Genomic DNA, 20,699 nt, shown 5'->3' on the forward strand with positions numbered 1-20,699 from the left:
TTTCCTCTGCCAGATCCTGCTCTTCTCTGTGCAGCTTCGGAAAGGTTTGTCTCTGCCTGTCTCAGCAGTTGGCAGCAGAGAGGACAGATTTCCTCTGCCAGATCCAGCTCTTCTCTGTGCAGCTTCGGAAAGGTTTGTCTCTGCCTGTCTCAGCAGTTGGCAGCAAAGAGGACAGATTTCCTCTGCCAGATCCTGCTCTTCTCTGTGCAGCTTCGGAAAGGCATGTCTCTGCCTTTCTCAGCAGTTGGCAGCAGAGAGGACAGATTTCCTCTGCCAGATCCTGCTCTTCTCTGTGCAGCTTCGGAAAGGTTTGTCTCTGCCTGTCTCAGCAATTGGCAGCAGAGTGGACAGATTTCCTCTGCCAGATCCTGCTCTTCTCTGTGCAGCTTCGGAAAGGCTTGTCTCTGCCTTTCTCAGCAGTTGGCAGCAGAGAGGACAGATTTTCTCTGCCAGATACTGCTCTTCTCTGTGCAGCTTCAGAAAGGTTGGTCTCTGCCCTGTCGTGTCTCAGTAGTTGGCAGCAGAGAGGGGGATAGGACTCCTACAGATCCTGTGCCACTCTATGTAGCCACAGCATCCCTCATCTCTGCCTCCCCCTGCCCCAGCATTCAGCAGACTCTGCCAGCTGACTCTGCCACTCCTCTAATGTAAGAGGGTGGGTGCTCTTGATATCTAGTCTTACAGATACAACCAGCCCTTTGAGGGAAACCATAATACTGATGTGGCCCGCAATGAAATTTGAGTTTGACACCCCTGCTCTAGACCATGGGTGTCTAGAGTGTGATGACACACCTGTGGACCTCAAGAAGTTGCGAAACTGTAAGACCCATGAGGTATTGCAAGGCCAACAGTTGCAAGCATGGCTTCCAAAGGCACGATGGGACTTGTCGTTTTGCAACAGCTGGAGGGCCTACAGGTTGGACACCCATGCTCTAGATCAGTGGTCCTCAACTCCGGTCCTCGGGGCCCACTAACAGGCCAGATTTTAAGTATTACCTTGGGGTGATGCAGACTAGAATACTGCAATCACTAAGCAGCAAATGAGATCACCTGTGATGTAATTTAGTTATCTTGCAAACCTGGCCTGTTAGCGGGCCCCGAGGACCGGAGTTGAGGACCACTGCTCTAGATGAAAGATGGCGAACCTTGGCACCCCAGATGTTTTGGAACTACATTTCCCATGGTGCTCAACCACACTATAGAGTGCATGAACTTCATAAGAAATATAGTTCCAAAACATCTGGGGTGCCAAGGTTCCCCATCACTGGCCTAGATGGACGGTGGAAGCCGAGTGGCCCTTCCGCCAGGCAGAACGGGCCAATTTCAGCTTCCTATGGCCATCTTTACTGAGCTCAGCACATGTTCTCGGGATTTCATACCATACCGATAGATCTGTTACCTGTACATTTCAGCAGAGCCAGCAACAGCTGATTCTTCCCATCTGCAAAACAGAGAAAAATACAATTCAATGATATTCTCTGATAGGAGGAATCAGAACAAACATCTCATCTAAAGACCAATCTGTGTACTACTCATATGCAACAACAAAGACCATTCTATGTCTGGGTCCATGAATGAGTTTCAAAACGTCCTTCTGCTTCCTGCTACTCATGTGCGCCCTCTAGGGAGCAAATCGGCATGTGCTGTGATCGGACACAGCAGATCACAGGTTGGGGTACGGGTCCAAGAAAACTGACCCTGTACCATGTGATAGCTGGGACCAACCACAGGGATCACACTTGCAAATAATATACACCAATTTTTTTTTTTTTTACCAAAGAAATATAGCAGAATACATTTTGGCCTAAATTTTTGAAGAAAGAATATTTGCAAAGTTTGATAACAGAAACTAAGAAAAACTGTTTTCTTTTTCAAAATATTTGGGCTTTTTTCCTTATATTGTAAAACATAAAAAAATAAAAAAAAAAAACCTCAGTGGTGATCAAATACCACTAAGGCCCCTTTCACACCTGTGTGACTTGTCCTGCAACTTGGGACTGCCAAGTCACATGATAAGACGTACCCCCATGATTTCCAATGAGAACCGTTCATATCTGTGAGACTTCAAATCCCTGCACTACTTTGGTCCCACTTTGATGCGACTTGAGGTCCATAAACATCGCTTCAAGTCACGTCAAAGTCGAATAAACTTTCAGGTCGTACAAGTGTGAAAGGGGCGTTAACCACTTCTGGACCGGAAAGATTTTCCCCCTTAATGACCAGGCCATATTTTTTGCGATTCGGCACTGCGTTATTTTAACAGACAATTGCGCGGTCGTGCGACGCTGTACCCAAATAAAACTGATGTCCTTTTTTTCCCCCCACAAAAAGAGCTTTCTTTTGGTGGTATTTGATCACCTGTGCGATTTTTTTTTTTTTGCGCTATAAACAAAGAAAAAAGCAACAATTCTGAAAAAAAAAAAATATATATATATTTTTCACATTCTGCTATATAACATTCACATAAAAAAAAAAAAAATGTAAAAATCTAAATTGTTTAACATTTTAGGCCAATTTGTTTTCTGCTACATATTTTTGGTAAAAAAAATAAAAATCACAATAAGCGTATTTTGATTGGTTTGTGCAAAAGTTATCACATCTACTAACTAGGGGAAAGATTTATGTAATTTTTATTGTTTTTTTTTTTTACTAGTAATGGCAGCGATCTGCGATTTTTAGTGGGACTGCGACATTGCGGCGGACAGATCGGACCCCTAACTGACATTTTTGACACTTTTGGGGGTACCAGTGACATTACTACAGTAATCAGTGCTAGAAATATGCACTGTCACTGTACTAATGACACCGGCAGGGAAGGGGTTAACTTTATTTGAGAGGGAGGGGTTAAGTGTGTCCCTAGGGGCGTGATTCTAGACTATAAAATTTTTGTTGGCCGTCAACACAACGGCCGATTTTCGTGCAGTCAGTACAGATTTTCGACAGGGAAAAATCTGATGAGCAAGACTGGGCATGCTCAGAGAAGAAAGAACACAAAGAAAGCAAACCAACACATGACATCACTTCTGAAGTAGAATTTTGTTGGGCGAGAAAATTCGTGTGCAGTCTAGAGCACATTCCAACCAACAAAACACCACTCTGGACAAAAGACGGACGACCGATAATCGTTGCGTGTGTACGGGGCTTAACTGTGATTGGCTGTGGCTTGAGGTGTAAGAACAGAGATCAACAGTCCTACATAGCAGAACCGTATGATCACTATTCTTACACATGTCCATTCTTAAACAAAGCCGCCTGCCTTTCTCCCTCTGTAACGGACAATCTCGAGTGCACACGCGTGGGGGGGTCCGTGAGCGAGCGGGAGCGTGCCTCCGGCAGCGCGCGCTCGCTCCCTAGAGCCTCACAGGCTAGCGACGTAGTCCTACGTCGCTTTGCCTGTGAGGGGCTGACCGCCGCAGTAAATAGTCGTGCGGCGGTCGGCAAGTCCTTAAGTATTTAATTGAACAAGCTGAAGTTAGAAGCTGATTGGCTACTATACACAGCTGCAGCAGATGCTGAGTGCTCCAGTTCTAGGAAATCAACCCCAAGGGGTTCTAATTACAAAAGAAAACATTTGCTCAGCTGTCAAAAATAACCCCCGTAACTTTCCTTATTTATATCTTATGATCCTTAGCGACATCTAGTGGTCATAATGCGGTGATTCATACCTTCCACGTATTTCTGGATGCTCTCCACCAGTGTCTTGATGGAGTTGGGGAGATTCCAGGGATCTTCTCGGATACTGACTTGGATCATACTGCGACACCTCACCGTCCACTCCTCCTTCTTCTGGAACTCTGTGGGGACACCATGACAAAGACGTCAGATAATGGAGAGATTCCCTCATCAACACATGACTTAGGCAGGCAAAAAATAGAAAAGATGGGGCTTTCAAGGCCAACGGTAAGGAGGAGGATCATATACAACACAAAGTTTATCTAAAATGTAACTTTATTATACATGTTAATATAAAACTAGTACATCACAAAGGAATAGTTCCCATGTATGAAATATGTAAAAACAAAGCAAACAAAACAGAAACGCATAGAAATATATTCACAGATGGTAATGCTGATACTTGGTATCAGGAGATGGTAATGGGGTCTCTGATGGAGCACAGTCTAAGGGTCCCCAGCAATCCGACGCGTTTCGTACAAGGCTTCTTCAGGGTCAAAGAGACCAAGAAAGACCTATATTTCCCAATGCGAATCAAAACATGGCAGGCAAAGCAAAAAAATGGGCCGAACAACCAGGCTATCCACCAATAGTGATGACGCAGTAATCATCATACGACCATATTGGCACAGTGATTCTGTAGGTTTCAATAAGAGGACGTGCGTGTGTGTGCATACTCGCAACTATATTGAGATTCCCGTTATCTTGGACCGTAAAGGCCTGAATGGCTACTTAGTCTATTATAGTGGCAATATATAGTCAAGGTACATGGGAACATCTCATTGGGGTAGGTGTATCCAAATATCCCGTATCCTACATACAGTTAGAGGTTTCAACTGCAAATCATCCAGTCAAATCATGAGGCAGGTATACTCTAAATGGGTTCCAGCTTGTTAGCCTGCAACGGTGGCCGACCCATGAAACGCCAGGCAAAACAGGCCTGCAGCGTGTCCAGGGTCGGAATGCCTGCCTGTCTTAGGTAGGGGTGATGCTATCATGGCTGAGGGACAGGGTGCCTGTTTACGGTTCAGCCAGTGATATTGTGTTAGCTAATGTGTATCTCCAGCCAAAACCTTAGGTTTGAATAGAGTGTGGGGGGCTTAGAGCCCCTGTCGGGTTTTTATTGTTGTCTGTATTGCAGATTTCCCCTCACTTCCCGTCTGGTGAAACCACCGCCAGCAGGATAGGAAACGAAGCTCCCAGAAAAAATACGACAGGGGTTATAAAATCCTTTTTCACACCATCAAAAACCATAGGAAAAGATTTTAGGTTTAAAATTCAACAAAAAAATGGATTTTTTAAGGTGCAAATTACAGGAATGGACCACACATTACATAAAATTATTACATTTTATTCAGTACAAATGTTAAAAATTATAAAATGATAAAAAAAAATCAAATTTTTTTGTTGAATTTTCTTGTGGCATCCCGGGGATATGGTGCAGACCTTTGGAATTTATCTATAATACCTTTTAGGTTTACTTCTGTCAAAAGCTAACAGCCAATCAGAGCAGGATATTACTGCTGCACTGTTCTCGGATTGGCAGATATTAAACACAGGTCACTAAGAGAAGAAATTCTCTAATTGGTGGCAAATCGTCAGCCAAGGTATACTCATCCACCAATCACCTTGCAGGCTGTGCTCCATTGGGAAGTGCTTGGTCTCCTCGAAGGCTTTCGCCATGACTTTTCCCTTCAGGAGGGTGATGATGGCGTCCACCTGTGGACAGATAACGGACACACATGATGTTGTAGATGATATGATGATGGATGTTTAGAAGACTTTCTGCAGCTTTGGTACTTTTGTTACTTATATTTACAGAGACCTTTTTTATTTATAATATAGAAATAATAAAATATGAGGAATCAAAAATGTTATAAATAGGAGATCCCGTTCCCAAAAATTCAGGCAGGGCTCGGCATCCAATACCCTTTTATGAAATATACAGAGAAGAAATAGGTGGAAGTCAGGGACCACTACAGGGGATTTCCTTAGAAAGTTACTTTTATTAAATGCATCAAAATACAAACCCCCGATATTGTATGAACATTTATCCCACCCATTAAAAAAAAAAAAAAAAAAAAGGCAGCGTTGTATTTTTGATGTAAATACAAAGGTTGGAAAAAATCCTCCTAATCCCTGAAGTCAATGGGAAGTCCACAGACATTGGAATTGAGTTGGTCACATTTAGTAATCTCTATCAGTTTATAGATGGCTGATTACCCTGGGTGACCTATAGATGGATGGCTACCCAAAGTGACCTATGGATGGCTGATTACCCTGGGTGACCTATGGATGGCTGGCTACCTTGGGCGAGCTATGGGTGGCTGGCCACTGCAGGTGATCTATGACTGGCTGGCCAACCTGGGTGATCTATGGACGGCTCGCTATCCTGGGTGATCTATGGATGGCGAGCTATCCTGGGTGATCTATGGATGGCTGGCCAACCTGGATGACCTATGAATGGCTGGCTACCCAGAGTGACCTATGGATGGCTGGCTACCCCAAGTGATCTATGGATGGCTGCCTACCCTGGGTGATACATGGATGGTTGGCTACCCTGGGTGATATATGGATGGCTGCCTACCCTGGGTGATATATGGATGGCTGCCTACCCTGGGTGATATATGGATGGCTGCCTACCCTGGGTGATATATGGATGGCTGCCTACCCTGGGTGATATATGGATGGCTGGCTACCCTGGGTGATATATGGATGGCTGCCTACCCTGGGTGATATATGGATGGCTGGCTACCCTGGGTGATATATGGGTGGCTGGCCATCCCGGTTTACCTATGGATGGCTGGCCACCCCGGTTGACCTATGGATGGCTGGCCACCCCGGTTGACCTATGGATGGCTGGCCACCCCGGGTGACTTATGAATGGCTGGCCACCCCGGGTGACTTATGAATGGCTGGCCGACCCGGGTGACTTATGAATGGCTGGCCGACCCGGGTGACTTATGAATGGCTGGCCGACCCGGGTGACTTATGAATGGCTGGCCACCCCGGGTGACCTATGAATGGCTGGCCACCTCGGGTGACCTATGAATGGCTGGCCACCCCGGGTGATCTATGAATGGCAAGCCACCCTGGGTGATCTATAGATGGCTGGCCAACCCCGGTGATCTATGGATAGCTTGCTATCCTGGGTGATCTATGGATGGCTGGCCACCCTGGATGACCTACGAATGGCTGGTCACCTCAGTTGACCTATGGGTGGCTGGCCACCTCGGGTGATCTATGAATAGCTCGCTATCCTGGGTGATCTATGGATGGCTGGCCACTCCGGATGACCTACGAATGGTTGGCTACCCCGGGTGATCTATGGATGGCTGGCCACCCCGAGTGACCTATGGATGGCTGGCTATTCTGGGTGATTATGTATGGCTGGCTTCTCAGGATGATCTATGGATGGTTGGCCACCCCATGTGATCTATGTATGGCTCGCTTTCTTGGGTTATCTATGGATGGCTGGCCAACGCCAGTGATCTATGGATAGCTGGCTGTCCCTGGGCGAGCTATGGATGGCTGGCCACCACAGGTGATCTATGGATGGCTCGCTACCCCAGGTGATCTATGGATGGCTGGCTGTCCCTGGGCGAGCTATGGATGGCTGTCCATCACAGGTGACCTATGGATGGCTGGTCACCCCAGGTGATCTATGGATGGTTTGCTATCCTGGGTGATCTATGGAAGGCTGGCTACACCCGGTGATCTATGGGCTGTATGTGTCCCCTTTACCTGGTTGAACAGATGTTCCAGGCAGCCGTGCAGCTTATCCTGCTTGTCAGATGGAATTCGCATGTCACATGGCAGCTCGTCCCCTGTCATCATAAAAGGAGAATTATCAGAAAGATACATGATAAAGAACATAAAACACAACCACCACTTTATTAAGAGGCATGCATGGGATTGGAACCTCTTCTACAAAGAGGTGACTCGTGTCTTTTACTGTTTATTTAAATTAATATTAAACCCACATTTTATTTTTTATTTCATATTATTTATTTTATTTTATTATTTAAATTTTTACAGTTAGCCTTTAATTTTTTGATGACTTTTATTCCTATTACAAGGAACGTAAACATCCCTTGTAATAAGAATAGGGCATGAGAGGTCCTTTTTATGGAGAGATCTGGGGTCTATAAGTCCCCACATCTCTCCTTTATGCTAGAAAGCCTGAGATCGAACAAAAAAAAAATTGATCCCAGGCTTTCCAGCAAAAAGGAGTGTTACATCTGCCGGTGCTGGAAGTGATGTCAGAATGTTGATCCCAGCCTCCAAAGATGGCTGGGGACCATCTGGTCTACAGCAAGCTCTATGGTAAACTCCTGTGGCCAGCGGATTCATTCTCCAGCTCCCCGATCGGACTGGCGAACATGGAGAAGCACTGGAGGGCGACGGAAGGGACACACCTCCTCCTGCCGTATGTAAAAGCAATAAAGCAGCTAAACAGCCGCTAGGATCGCTTTTACATTGCAGGGAATCGCCAGCTGAAAAAAAAAAAAAAAAGATAACTGAATGATGCCTGTAGCTGCAGGCATCATTCAGTTATCTCCAAAGTCCAGGACATCATATGACGTCCTTGGGCGGGAAGTGGTTAATGGCACTCCAAGCCAATCCCTGGGGAGGTGTCGAGAAGGTGGCGAGAGAGTACATAAATAGTCTGGGTACTGAGCAGCAAGGGCAGTGTTATTGGGCCCAGTCCTGCAGAAGGAGACACCAGGGAGGGGGATCTGCCTCTTGGTGCAGGATCCTAGAGAAAGTCTTGAGGAAGACACTGAAATCCTGGCTAGGATTAGATGGGAGGCCTATTTGCAAATCTGTGTCCATGGATCAAGTTCAGTCTGGAGAAACTCAATGGAGAAAGCCAAAAGGAAGTTGGTGGGTAAGAATCCAGCTGTCCAGTGGAGGTGTGAGTCTAAATCTCCCTCACTAGGCAGAGCCTGGTGGATATCGGTTGGGGAGTGTGAGTCGGGGAGTGAGAGTAGAAGATCCCAGTGCTGAAGAAAAGGGACTGTGGGTAGCTTTAAACTCCAGCGAGGGTTAGATGGGGGTCCTATTTGCAAATCTGTGTCCATGGATCAAGTTCAGCCTGGAGAAACTCACTGGAGAAAGCCAAAAGGAAGTTGGTGGGTAGGAGTCCAGCTGTCCAGTGGAGGTGTGAGTCTACATCTCCCTCACCAGGAAGAGCCTGGTGGATATCGGTCGGGGAGTGTGAGTCAGGGAGTGTGAGTAGAAGATCCCAGTGCTGAAGGAAAGGGACTGTGTGTAGCTTTTAATTCCAGAATGAGTACGGGTCCCCTGCAGCATAGAGATCCAGTGGGACATTCAATTTCAAGCCAAAAATTGAGGAGTCCTCAAGTTATCCAACTCTACAGTTTTCTGGATGTCCCATGCTCCCTCAATCCCTATCCCAGTTCATCGTTGGCCAATAAAAACCTGTATTCTGAGCCTGTGGAAGAATGAAGATGCTGTGTGTCTGGCTGTGTGTGCTCTAAGTGGGGAAACAGGACTGCATTCACCAACGGCTCCCACAGGGGTGCGCTACAAACAGAAGACACACCTCTGCTGCTCCTCCAAGGGAAGTGGTTGATGGCGGCTGCCAAGACGTGCCTTCTATATGTAGTCCAGAGCCTCCTGTGTCCACACATGTGAATGATGGGATATGTAGTCTCCGGGAATCTGACTAGTGATGAGGTTTCGAGTGAGTACTGGAAGTTTAGGGCAGCATCACGGAGGAACCTGGAGGCTGTAGCTGTAAAAGCAATAGGTTTCTGGACCGTTTTGACCTATTGTCCTGTGCTACAGTTATGTATAATCAGCCTTTCTCAACCTTTTTACCCCAGAGTAGCCCTTGGCAAATTTTTAGGTGTCCGTGAACCCTTTGCTAAGATTAGTTCATGAAGGGGTCATAAGGAAAATGCCCCTTACATTAGTGGTCAGTGGAAGGAATTACTCCTTACAGTGGTGGTAACAGTGACACCCTTACAGCCAACTGAAAAGATCACTGGTGTCATGCTACCGGCTCTATGAAGTGGCATTGGACCTGGAGCTATGAAGGCCACATCAGATAGAAGGTCAACTAGCCACAGCTTAAGCAACTGCTATCAATGGGGTTGTTAGGGTTCTTAGGGTTACGGTCAACCAGGGTTCTTGAGGAACCCTGGTTGAAAATGCCTGATGTATACCCTGACCTAAAGACGAGGCTTTAATACTGATAAAAACTCCATTAATACCATATCTGTGAGTGTTACAATGGGACCAACGAATGAGACTTACCTGAGCCCATTTCATCGCTCCCCAGGTACGAGCTGTTACTGCGCACACTGGTGTAGGACAGGACCGAATCTCGATTACTGTTACACTCACTGTGGAGAGATCAGACACTGTACATAAATATTCACAATATCAAGTCATGGGACGGCACATCCTACACAATCAGTCATCTTCCACTCAGTAATCAAAGCCATCAAGATCTAAGGCTGGTTCCATAGAATTGGTTTCCGAAATGTTCACGTTACTAGAAAAAAAATCCTCATAATTCATCAAGTGTTTCCAAAAGAGGTATGTGGTGCTTCTGCTATAAATATCTTCTGATCACCTTTATCATTGCTGTGCAAAACCAGAAGCAGCAGCCCCGGGGCTCAAGGGCCCAGAAGGCCAACAGGGTCTCCATGGCTATGCATTCGGCTTCAGCAGAGGTAATGGGATGATTTATGAATGGTGGTGGGTGAATGTGCTTATTTAAAGCACTGTTACATTAGTTAAACTTCCAGTATGTCCAGGATCTCCGGGACCTCTGGATTTCCAAGTTTTCAAGGGTACCGGTGAGTGGGTGCACCGCCATTCATCCATGTCACTGCACATCGGTGCTCATTGACAACCATGGGCATGTTCTCTGATCAGGAGGATTTTTAAGCAACAGCCTTTGAAGTGGCTTGTGCTGTGTCTTATCCACAGCTACCCTAGAGCTAGTTTTCTATAATGCTTAGCCTGCTGTTGACCTGGATTGCCTGACCTGACTACTCTTTTGCCTTCCTCAACTTCTGCTTGGAACTGACAACTCTCATGCATGCTGCTTGCTTCTACCTCTACTTGGACGAGACTATTCTCTTGTCTGCCACCTGCTCACAACCATTGCCTTGACCTGACTACTATCCTGCCTGCCATCTGCCTCGGCGTTTGTCAGGACTACACTACTCTCCTGCCTGCCTCAACCTCTCCCTGGATTACTCTCTTGTCTGCCTCAGCCTCTAAATGGACCTGCTACTCTCTTGCTGCTGCCTGCCCATGACCTCTGGCTGGACCTGACTACTCTCTCTTGCCAGCCATCTGCCTTGACCTCTATCTGGACCTTCTGTCTACTGCCTGCCACAGCCTCTGCCTAATCCGACAACTCTTTTGCCTGCCTCAACTTCTGCTTGGACCTGACCTCATGCATGCTGCTTGCTTCAACCTCTGCTTGGACAAGACTTTTCTCTTGTCTGCTACCTGATCACAACCATTGCCTTGACCTGACTACTATCTTGCCTGCCATCTGTCTTGGCATTTGTCAGGACTACACTACTCTCCTGCCTGCCTCAACCTCTGCCTGGATTACTCTCTTGCCTGCTGCTTGCCTCAGCCTCTAAATGGACCTGCTACTCTCTTGCTGCTGCTTGCCCATGACCACTCTCTTGCCAGCCATCTGCCTTGACCTCCATCTGGACCTTCTGTCTACTGCCTGCCACAGCCTCTGTCTAAACCTGACTACTCTTTTGCCTGCCTCAACTTCTGCTTGGACCTGACCTCATGCATGCTGCTTGCTTCAACCTCTGCTTGGACAAGACTATTCTCTTATCTGCCACCTGCTCACTACCATTGCCTTGACCTGACTACTATGTTTGCCTGCCATCTGCCTCAGCGTTTGTCAGGACTACACTACTCTCCTGCCTGCTGCCTGCCTCAACCTCTGCCTGGATTACTCTCTTGCCTGCTGCCTGCCCTAGCCTCTAAATGGACCTGCTACTCTCTTGCTGCTGCTTGCCCATGACCTCTGCCTGGACCTGACTACTCTCTTGCCAGCCATCTGCCTTGACCTCTATCTGGACCTTGTCTACTGGCTGCCACAGCCTCTGCCTAAACCTGACTACTCTTTTGCCTGCCTCAACTTCTGCTTGGACCTGACCTCATGCATGCTGCTTGCTTCGACCTCTGCTTGGACGAGACTAATCTCTCGTCTGCCACCTGCTCACAACCATGGCTTTGACCTGACTACTATCTTGCTTGCCAACTGCCTCTGCGTTTGTCAGGACTACACTACTCTCCTGCCTGCCTCAACCTCTGCCTGGATTACTCTTTTGCCTGCTGCCTGCCTCAGCCTCTAAATCAGGGATTCTCAAACTACAGCCCTTCAGCTTTTGCAGAACTACACATCCCATGAGGCATTGTAAAACTCTGACATTCACAGACGTGACTCGGCATGATAGGAATTGTAGTTCCTGAACAACTGGAGGGTCATTTGCTCTAAATGGACCTGCTAATCTCTTGCTGCTGCTTGCCCATGACCTCTGCCTGGACCTGACTACTATCTTGCCAGCCATCTGCCTTGACCTCCATCTGGACCTTCTGTCTACTGCCTGCCACAGCCTCTGTCTAAACCTGACTACTCTTTTGCCTGCCTCAACTTCTGCTTGGACCTGACCTCATGCATGCTGCTTGCTTCAACCTCTGCTTGGACAAGACTATTCTCTTATCTGCCACCTGCTCACAACCATTGCCTTGACCTGACTACTATGTTTGCCTGCCATCTGCCTCAGCGTTTGTCAGGACTACACTACTCTCCTGCCTGCCTCAACCTCTGCCTGGATTACTCTCTTGCCTGCTGCCTGCCCTAGCCTCTAAATGGACCTGCTACTCTCTTGCTGCTGCTTGCCCATGACCTCTGCCTGGACCTGACTACTCTCTTGCCAGCCATCTGCCTTGACCTCTATCTGGACCTTGTCTACTGGCTGCCACGGCCTCTGCCTAAACCTGACTACTCTTTTGCCTGCCTCAACTTCTGCTTGGACCTGACCTCATGCATGCTGCTTGCTTCGACCTCTGCTTGGACGAGACTATTATCTGTCACCTGCTCACAACCATTGCCTTGACCGGACTGTTATCTTGCCGTCCATCTGCCTCTGCGTTTGTCAGGACTACACTACTCTCCTGCCTGCCTCAACCTCTGCCTGGATTACTCTCTTGCCTGCTGCCTGCCTCAGCCTCTGAATGGACCTGCTACTCTCTTGCTGCTGTTTGCCCATGACCTCTGCCTGGATCTGACTACTCTCTTGCCAGCCATCTGCCTTGACCTCCATCTGGACCTTCTGTCTACTGCCTGCCACAGCCTCTGCCTAAACCTGACTACTCCCTTGCCTTCCTTGACCTCTGTCTGGACCTCTTGTCTGCTGCCTGCCACGACCTCCAAATGGGACCTGACTACTCTTTTGCCTGCTGTTTGTGAACAGCCTTTGCCCCCTTCTGTCCAGCAACCTCTTAGTAGGGGCAACTCTGAGGACCCAACCAAGTTTAAGTTTGCCGAAAATAAAAAAAAAGGACCATTAGATTTCTGAACCATCACTTCCCATGGGGTGCTCTGGTGAAGATTAACTGAGTCACCTGCCAGGGGGTTCCATAACATGCACACAGAATCTGCATCAGTTGCATATTGACTAATAAAGTTTATTGAAAAACAAGAACTGACCTGTAGGAGTCTCTGTAGCTGACTGTATCGTGTCCTGAGTCCTCCTGGTCCTCCTCCAATACCTTAAAACAAACTTTCTTGATGCCACCTGGTTCCATCCTGTCCCCATCTCCATCCTCAGCCACCAGTGAGGAGGGGGGCGTCTCGCTTGTGGACATGGGCTCAGATGGGTTGTCCCGCTCCAAGGGTTCCGTGATGGTGGACAGCAGCCTACAGAGTAAAGAGGGGAGAAATTATGGTCTAGAAAATTACCATGCTGAGCTCTATGAAAAAATAAAGCACTGTGAACCCCAACATTTCCTACAGAACTCCATCACAAAGAACATTTATGCACATTATACCAACAATGAATAAGAAAAGGGCACAGATCTTCAATGAAGGACTCCAGCCTAACCCTTATGGGAAATAACCCATAGCTCTCAATCAGACAACCCCTATCATCGCTGTGGAACAATTAGATCTGTGATGCTGGTTGCTATGGGTTACTGCACTCAGCACTATGATATGAGGTATCCAAACATCTCACTTGTTGATCTGGATGACGTATTGCTTCATCTCCTTCAGAGCGAAGTCCAGCTTGTTGAAGAGCTGCAGGTAGGAGTCCTGGATCTCCAAGTCATCGTGTTTCATCAAGAAGCTCAGGCCGTGATCCTCCGGGTTCATCCCTCCATTCATCTGAGGGAAGCTGCCGTCCTGGAAACTGCCATTCATCCCATCCTCCTCCTCTGTGCTCACACACCTCCAGGCTGGAGCCGCCATACTGGCGATAGAGTGCTGCGAATACAACATGGGGTTCAAACTGCCGACTGAAGAGAAAGAGAGAGAGAGAGGAAGACCAAGGTCAGGACTAACACTCACAACCAGCACCCCAAAACTGCCACCCTGTCCTCATCAACCGCTAATATGTACAGAACTGGGGGGGAGAGAGAGGATATATATATATATATATATATATATATATATATATATATATATATATATACATATACAGGTGAAAGAGGGGGGGGGGGGTAAAGAGAGAGAGGAGAGAGAAGTATGTGAAGGGGGGGGGGGGGAGGGGAGGTGATAGATATGTGGAGGGTGGAGAAAGAGAGAGAAAAGAAATAGATATGTGAAGGGGGAGAGGGGAGATAGATGTGTGAAGGAGGGGGAGATAGATGTGTGAAGGAGGGGGGGGGGGAGAGAGAGAGGGGAGATAGATGTGTGAAGGAGGGGGGGGGAGAGAGGGGAGATAGCTGTGTGAATGTGGGGGGGGAGAGAGAGAAGATAGATGTGTGAAGGTGGGGGGAGAGAGAGAGAGAGGAGATAGATGTGTGAAGGAGGGGGGGAGAGAGGGGAGACAGATGTGTGGGGGAGAGATAGATGTGTGAAGGAGGGGGGGGAGAGAGAGAGGGGAGATAGATGTGTGAAGGAGGGGGGGGGAGAGAGGGGAGATAGCTGTGTGAAGGTGGGGGGGGAGAGAGAGAGAGGAGATAGATGTGTGAAGGAGGGGGGGCATAGAGGGGAGACAGATGTGTGGGGGAGAGATAGATGTGTGAAGGAGGGGGCAAGAGAGATGTGTGAAGGAGGGGGAGAGAGAGGGGAGATAGATGTGGTCCTACCCAGTCTTACTCAGATCTAGATGTAATGGGGGGGGGGGTTTGTCCAAGTCTTACCCTTCTCTGGATGGGGATGGGTGTGTGTGTGTGTGTGTGTGTGTGTGGGGGGGGGGGAGGTGGTCTCAGTCATACCCCCTGTTCTGGATGTGGGGGGGGTTGGTCCCAGTCATACCCTGATCTGGATGGGGGGGGGGGTGTTGGTCCCAGTCCTACCCTGATCTGGATGGGGGGGGGGTGTTGGTGCCAGTCCTACCCTGATCTGGATGGGGGGGGGGGTGTTGGTCCCAGTCCTACCCTGATCTGGATGGGGGGGGGGGGTGTTGGTCCCAGTCATACCCTGATCTGGATGGGGGGGGGGGGGGGGGTGTTGGTCCCAGTCCTACCCTGATCTGGATGGGGGGGGGGTGTTGGTGCCAGTCCTACCCTGATCTGGATGGGGGGGGGGGTTGCCTAGTCTTACCCTAATCTGGATGGGGGGGGGGTTGGTCCCAGTCTTACCCTATTCTTGATGGGGGGGGGGGGGCGTTGGTCCCAGTCTTACCCTAATCTGGATAGGGGGGGGGGGGGGGTTGGTCCCAGTCTTACCCTAATCTTGATGGGGGGGGGGGGGGGGTTGGTCTCAGTCTTACCCTAATCTGGATGTGGGGGGGGGGGGTTGGTCTCAGTCTTACTCTGATCTGGATGGGGGGGGGTTGGTCCTGTTCTTACCCTAATCTGGATGGGGGGGGGGTTGGTCTCAGTTTTACCCTAATCTAGATGGGGTGGGGGGGTTGGTCTCAGTCTTACTCTGATCTGGATGGGGGGGGGGTTGGTCCTGTTCTTACCCTAATCTGGATGGGGGGGGGGTTGGTCTCAGTCTTACCCTGATCTGGATGGGGGGGGGGGGAGTTGGTTCCAGTATTACCCTTATCTGGATGGGGGGGTTGGTCCCAGTATTACCCCTATCTGGATGGGGGGGGGTTGGTCCCAGTCTCACCCTGATCTGGATGAGGGAGGGGGGGGGGTGTGTGTGATCCCAGTCTTACCCTGATCTGGATGGGGGGGGGGAGTTGGTTCCAGTATTAGCCTTATCTGGATGGGGGGGTTGGTCCCAGTATTACCACTACCTGGATGGGGGGGGGGGGGGTTGGTCCCAGTCTCACCCTGATCTGGATGAGGGAGGGGGGGGGGTGTGATCCCAGTCTTACCCTGATCTGGATAGGGGGGGGGGGGGTTGGTCCCAGTCTTACCCTGATCTGGATCCAGGCCAAAGAAGGAGTTTTTGCGGCCGAAGCGGATGCTGAAGGAGCGGCCCCCGGAGGTGCTGGTTTTGGGGTAGGACACTTCCATGAGGTTGATGTGATAGTTGGTGGGACAGAAGTCCATACTGTGCAGCAGGTGGGTTTCGCTGGTCGCTTGCTTAAATGACGGACTCACTTTCATCTTCAACTCGTCTGCAAACTGAGAGGCAGCACAACATGTGAGTCCCGCGTCACCTACAATGACCACCAATAGGGGGCACTTCTACACTGGATGCTAACATTAGGAAACACCTTTAAAGTGCGACTTAGATCCGACTTTACACTCTCTGGATCAAAGTTGCATCAAAGTAGTGCCGGCTCCTTTCCAAAGTCGCTGCGACTAAGTCACACTGATTGGAACAGGTGCCATTGAAGTCAATGGGCTGCGACTTGCCATGCAACTTCATGTGTCCAAAGTCGCACCAATGGAAATGGAGCCAAAGGGTTCCTCTGGGAAAGGCGGACAGATAAAACTGTATGGAGGGAGGAACAATGAAGTGCGAGCGCCCCACTGCACTGATAGCAGGGAGCGCAGTCTGCCGCTAACGCCCATATAATCAAAAATTGCGCACATTTAAATTCGGACAAAATTTTATTTAATCGGAAAGTCGGATGTTGCCGAATTTCCAAATTACAAAAGTAACGAATTTAAATGAATCCAAAATAACTAAACGAAAATTTCAGACGAAATTCAAATTCGAATAGTTTTCGATTCGAATTTGAATTTCCGAAGAGAATGAAATAGAATAGAAACTAAAGAAAAAAATAGAAAAAAAAAAGAATAGAATATAAGAGTAAAACAGAATAGAAAATAAAAGAATAGAAAAGAAATTCAAATTCGAATAGTTTTCGAATAAAATTTGAATTTCCAAAGAGAATGAAACAGAATACGAAATAAAGAATAAGAATAGAAAAGAAAAAATAATAGAAAATAAAGGAAAAGAATAGGAAAAAAAAAGAATAGGAAAAAAAAGAATATAATATAAGAGTAAAACAGAACAGAATAGAAAATAAAAGAATAGAAAAGAAATTCAAATTCAACATTTTTAAATCGAATTAGAAGTTCCGAAGAGAATGAAATAGAATAGGAAATAAAGAATAAGAATAAAAAAGAAAAAAATAATAGACAATAAAGAAAAAGAATATAATAGAGTAAAACTGAACAGAATAGTTAATAAAAGAATAAAAAAGAAATTCAAATAGTTTTCAAATCTAATTTGAATTTCCAAAAAGAATTAAATAGAATAGGAAATAAGGAAAAAAAAAAAAAAGAATAGAATATAATAGAGTAAAACGGAACAGAATAGAAAATAAAATAATAGAAAAAAATTCAAATTCAAATAGTTTTCAAATCAAATTAGAATTTCCAAAAAGAATGAAATAGAATAGGAAATAAAGAAAAAAATAGAAAAAAAAAAAAGAATAGAATATAATAGAGTAAAACAAAACAGAATAGATAATAAAAGAATAGGAAAGAAATTCAAATTTAAATAGTTTTCAAATCGGATTTGAATTTCCAAAGAGAATTAAATAGAATACAAAATAAAGAATAAGAATAAAAAAGAAAAAAATAATAGAAAATAAAGGAAAAGAATAGAAAAAAAAAAAAGAATATAACATAAGAGTGAAACAAAACTGAATAGATAAAAGAATAGAAAAGAAATTCAAATTCAAATAGTTTTCGAATCGAATTTGAATTTCCGAAGAGAATGAAACAGAATAGGAAATAAAGAATAAGAATAAAAAAGAAAAAAAAATAATAGGAAAATAAAGGAAAAGAATAGAAAAGAAAAAAGAATATAATATAATAGAGTAAAACAGAACAGAAAATAAAAAAGAAATTCAAATTCGAATAGTTTTCAAATCTAATTTGAATTTCCGAAGAGAATGGAATAGGAAATAGAGGAAAAGAATAGAAAAGAAAGAAAAGAATAGAATATAAATAAAATATAAAAGGAAAAAACAAGAGAAAAGAAAGAATATAACCATTTTCTGAAATTTGAATAGAACAAGTTCAAATAGAAAACAAAATAATTCAAAATAAAATAATAGAACAGAAAAGAATAGAAAAAACAATGGAATAAATTTGAATTTGAATAGAATAGAAAAGACTTAAAAATAAAAGAATGAAAAAAAGAGAATAGAATGGAATAGAAAGAATATAACCATCTTCCAAAATTCTAATTTCTAATAGAACAAATTTGATTTTGAATGGAATTTTCAGAATTCGGTTGAATTGAGTTCCACTGAATTCGGAAAATTCTAATCGATTCAAATTCAAATAATGAAATGTAACTAAACGAATGTATGTAAATAAAAGGAAAGAAATGTTTGGTTCTGCCCATGTGTGGTGAGGTGTGGTGGTGTCTGGTGATGTGTGGTGATATGTGTGGAGTGATGCGTGTGGTGAGGTGTGGTGATGTGTGGTGATATGTGTGGTGATGTGTGGTGATATGTGGTGGTGTGTGGTGATGTGTGGTGATGCGTGGTGATGCGTAGTGATATGTGGTGAGGTGTGGTGAGGTGTGGTGAGGTGTGGTGATGTGTGGTGATATGTGGGGATGTGTGGTGGTGTGTGGTGAGGTGTGGTGATGCGTGGTGAGGTGTGGTGATGCGTGGTGATATGTGGTGATGTGTGGTGATATGTGGTGAAGCGTGGTGATATGTGGTGAAGCGTGGTGATATGTGGTGAAGCGTGGTGATATGTGGTGATATGTGGTGATGCGTGGTGGTATGTGGTGATGTGTGGTGATGTATGGTGATGCATGGTGATATGTGGTGAAGCGTGGTGATATGTGGTGATGTGTGGTGGTATGTGGTGATGTGTGGTGATATGTGGTGATGTGAGGTGGTATGTGGTGATATGTGGTGATGTGTGGTGGTATGTGGTGATATGTGGTGATGTGTGGTGATGTGTGGTGATGTGTGGTGATATGTGGGGATGTGTGGTGATGTGAGGTGATATGTGGTGATGTGTGGTGGTGTGTGGTGATGTGTGGTGAGGTGTGGTGATGCGTGGTGATGTGTGGTGATATGTGGTGAAGCGTGGTGATATGTGGTGAAGCGTGGTGATATGTGGTGATATGTGGTGATGCATGGTGATGTGTGGTGGTATGTGGTGATGTGTGGTGATGTGAGGTGGTATGTGGTGGTATGTGGTGATGTGTGGTGGTATGTGGTGATGTGAGGTGATGTGTGGTGAGGTGTGGTGATGCGTGGTGAGAGTGGTGGTGTGTGGTGATATATGGTGATGTGTGGTGGTATGTGGTGGTGTGTGGTGGTATGTGGTGGTATGTGGTGATATGTGGTGGTATGTGGTGATATGTGGTGATGTGTGGTGGTATGTGGTGATATGTGGGGATGTGTGGTGATATGTGGTGGTGTGTGGTGATGTGTGTGGTGATATGTGGTGGTGTGTGTGGTGATATGTGGTGGTGTGTGGTGATATGTGGTGATGAGTGGTGGTGTGTGGTGATATGTGGTGGTATGTAGTGATATGTGGTGATGTGAGGTGATATGTGGTGATGTGTGGTGATGTGTGGTGATATGTGGTGATGTGTGGTGATGTGTGGTGATATGTGGTGGTGTGTGGTGATGTGAGGTGATATGTGGTGATGTGTGGTGGTATGTAGTGATATGTGGTGATATGTGGTGATATGTGGTGGTGTGTGTGGTGGTGTGTGGTGATATGTGGTGGTATGTGGTGATGTGTGGTGGTATGTGGTGGTATGTGGTGATGTGTGGTGATGTGTGGTGATGTGTGGTGATGTGTGGTGATGTGTGGTGGTGTGTGGTGGTATGTGGTGATGTGTGGTGGTATGTGGTGATGTGTGGTGATATGTGGTGATGTGTGGTGATATGTGGTGATGTGTGGTGATGTGTGGTGATATGTGGTGATGTGTGGTGGTATGTGGTGATGTGTGGTGGTATGTGGTGGTATGTGGTGGTGTGTGGTGATATGTGGTGGTGTGTGGTGAAGATGGGTGGTGTGTGGTGATGTGTGGTGATATGTGGTGGTGTGTGGTGATACGTGGTGGTGTGTGGTGATATGTGGTGATGTGTGGTGGTATGTGGTGATGTGTGGTGGTATGTGGTGATGTGTGGTGATGTGTGGTGGTATGTGGTGATGTGTGGTGGTATGTGGTGATGTGTGGTGGTGTGTGGTGATGTGTGGTGGTATGTGGTGGTGTGTGGTGGTGTGTGGTGGTATGTGGTGATGTGTGGTGGTATGTGGTGGTATGTGGTGATGTGTGGTGATGTGTGGTGGTGTGTGGTGGTATGTGGTGATGTGTGGTGGTATGTGGTGGTATGTGGTGATATGTGGTGATGTGTGGTGGTGTGTGGTGATACGTGGTGGTGTGTGGTGATATGTGGTGGTATGTGGTGATGTGTGGTGGTGTGTGGTGATATGTGGTGGTG

At 46.5% G+C, this 20,699-nt stretch overlaps 1 protein-coding gene across 1 annotated transcript in view; it reads right to left on the reverse strand.

The window, feature by feature from the left end:
* Nucleotides 1–20,699, reverse strand: part of PREX1 (phosphatidylinositol-3,4,5-trisphosphate dependent Rac exchange factor 1) — a 362,103-nt gene that overhangs the window by 21,099 nt on the left and 320,305 nt on the right. The window contains exons 24-31 of the mRNA XM_082271747.1: nt 16,230–16,440; nt 13,929–14,208; nt 13,403–13,612; nt 9,958–10,046; nt 7,417–7,499; nt 5,301–5,391; nt 3,666–3,794; nt 1,400–1,441 (exon numbers count right to left, since the gene is read on the reverse strand). Coding sequence (XP_082127873.1) covers nt 1,400–1,441; nt 3,666–3,794; nt 5,301–5,391; nt 7,417–7,499; nt 9,958–10,046; nt 13,403–13,612; nt 13,929–14,208; nt 16,230–16,440 — 1,135 coding nt within the window. The remainder of the gene's footprint in view (nt 1–1,399; nt 1,442–3,665; nt 3,795–5,300; nt 5,392–7,416; nt 7,500–9,957; nt 10,047–13,402; nt 13,613–13,928; nt 14,209–16,229; nt 16,441–20,699) is intronic.

Source organism: Pelophylax lessonae, assembly GCF_965119305.1.
Source record: "Pelophylax lessonae genome assembly, chromosome: 11".
NCBI lineage: Eukaryota > Metazoa > Chordata > Amphibia > Anura > Ranidae > Pelophylax > Pelophylax lessonae.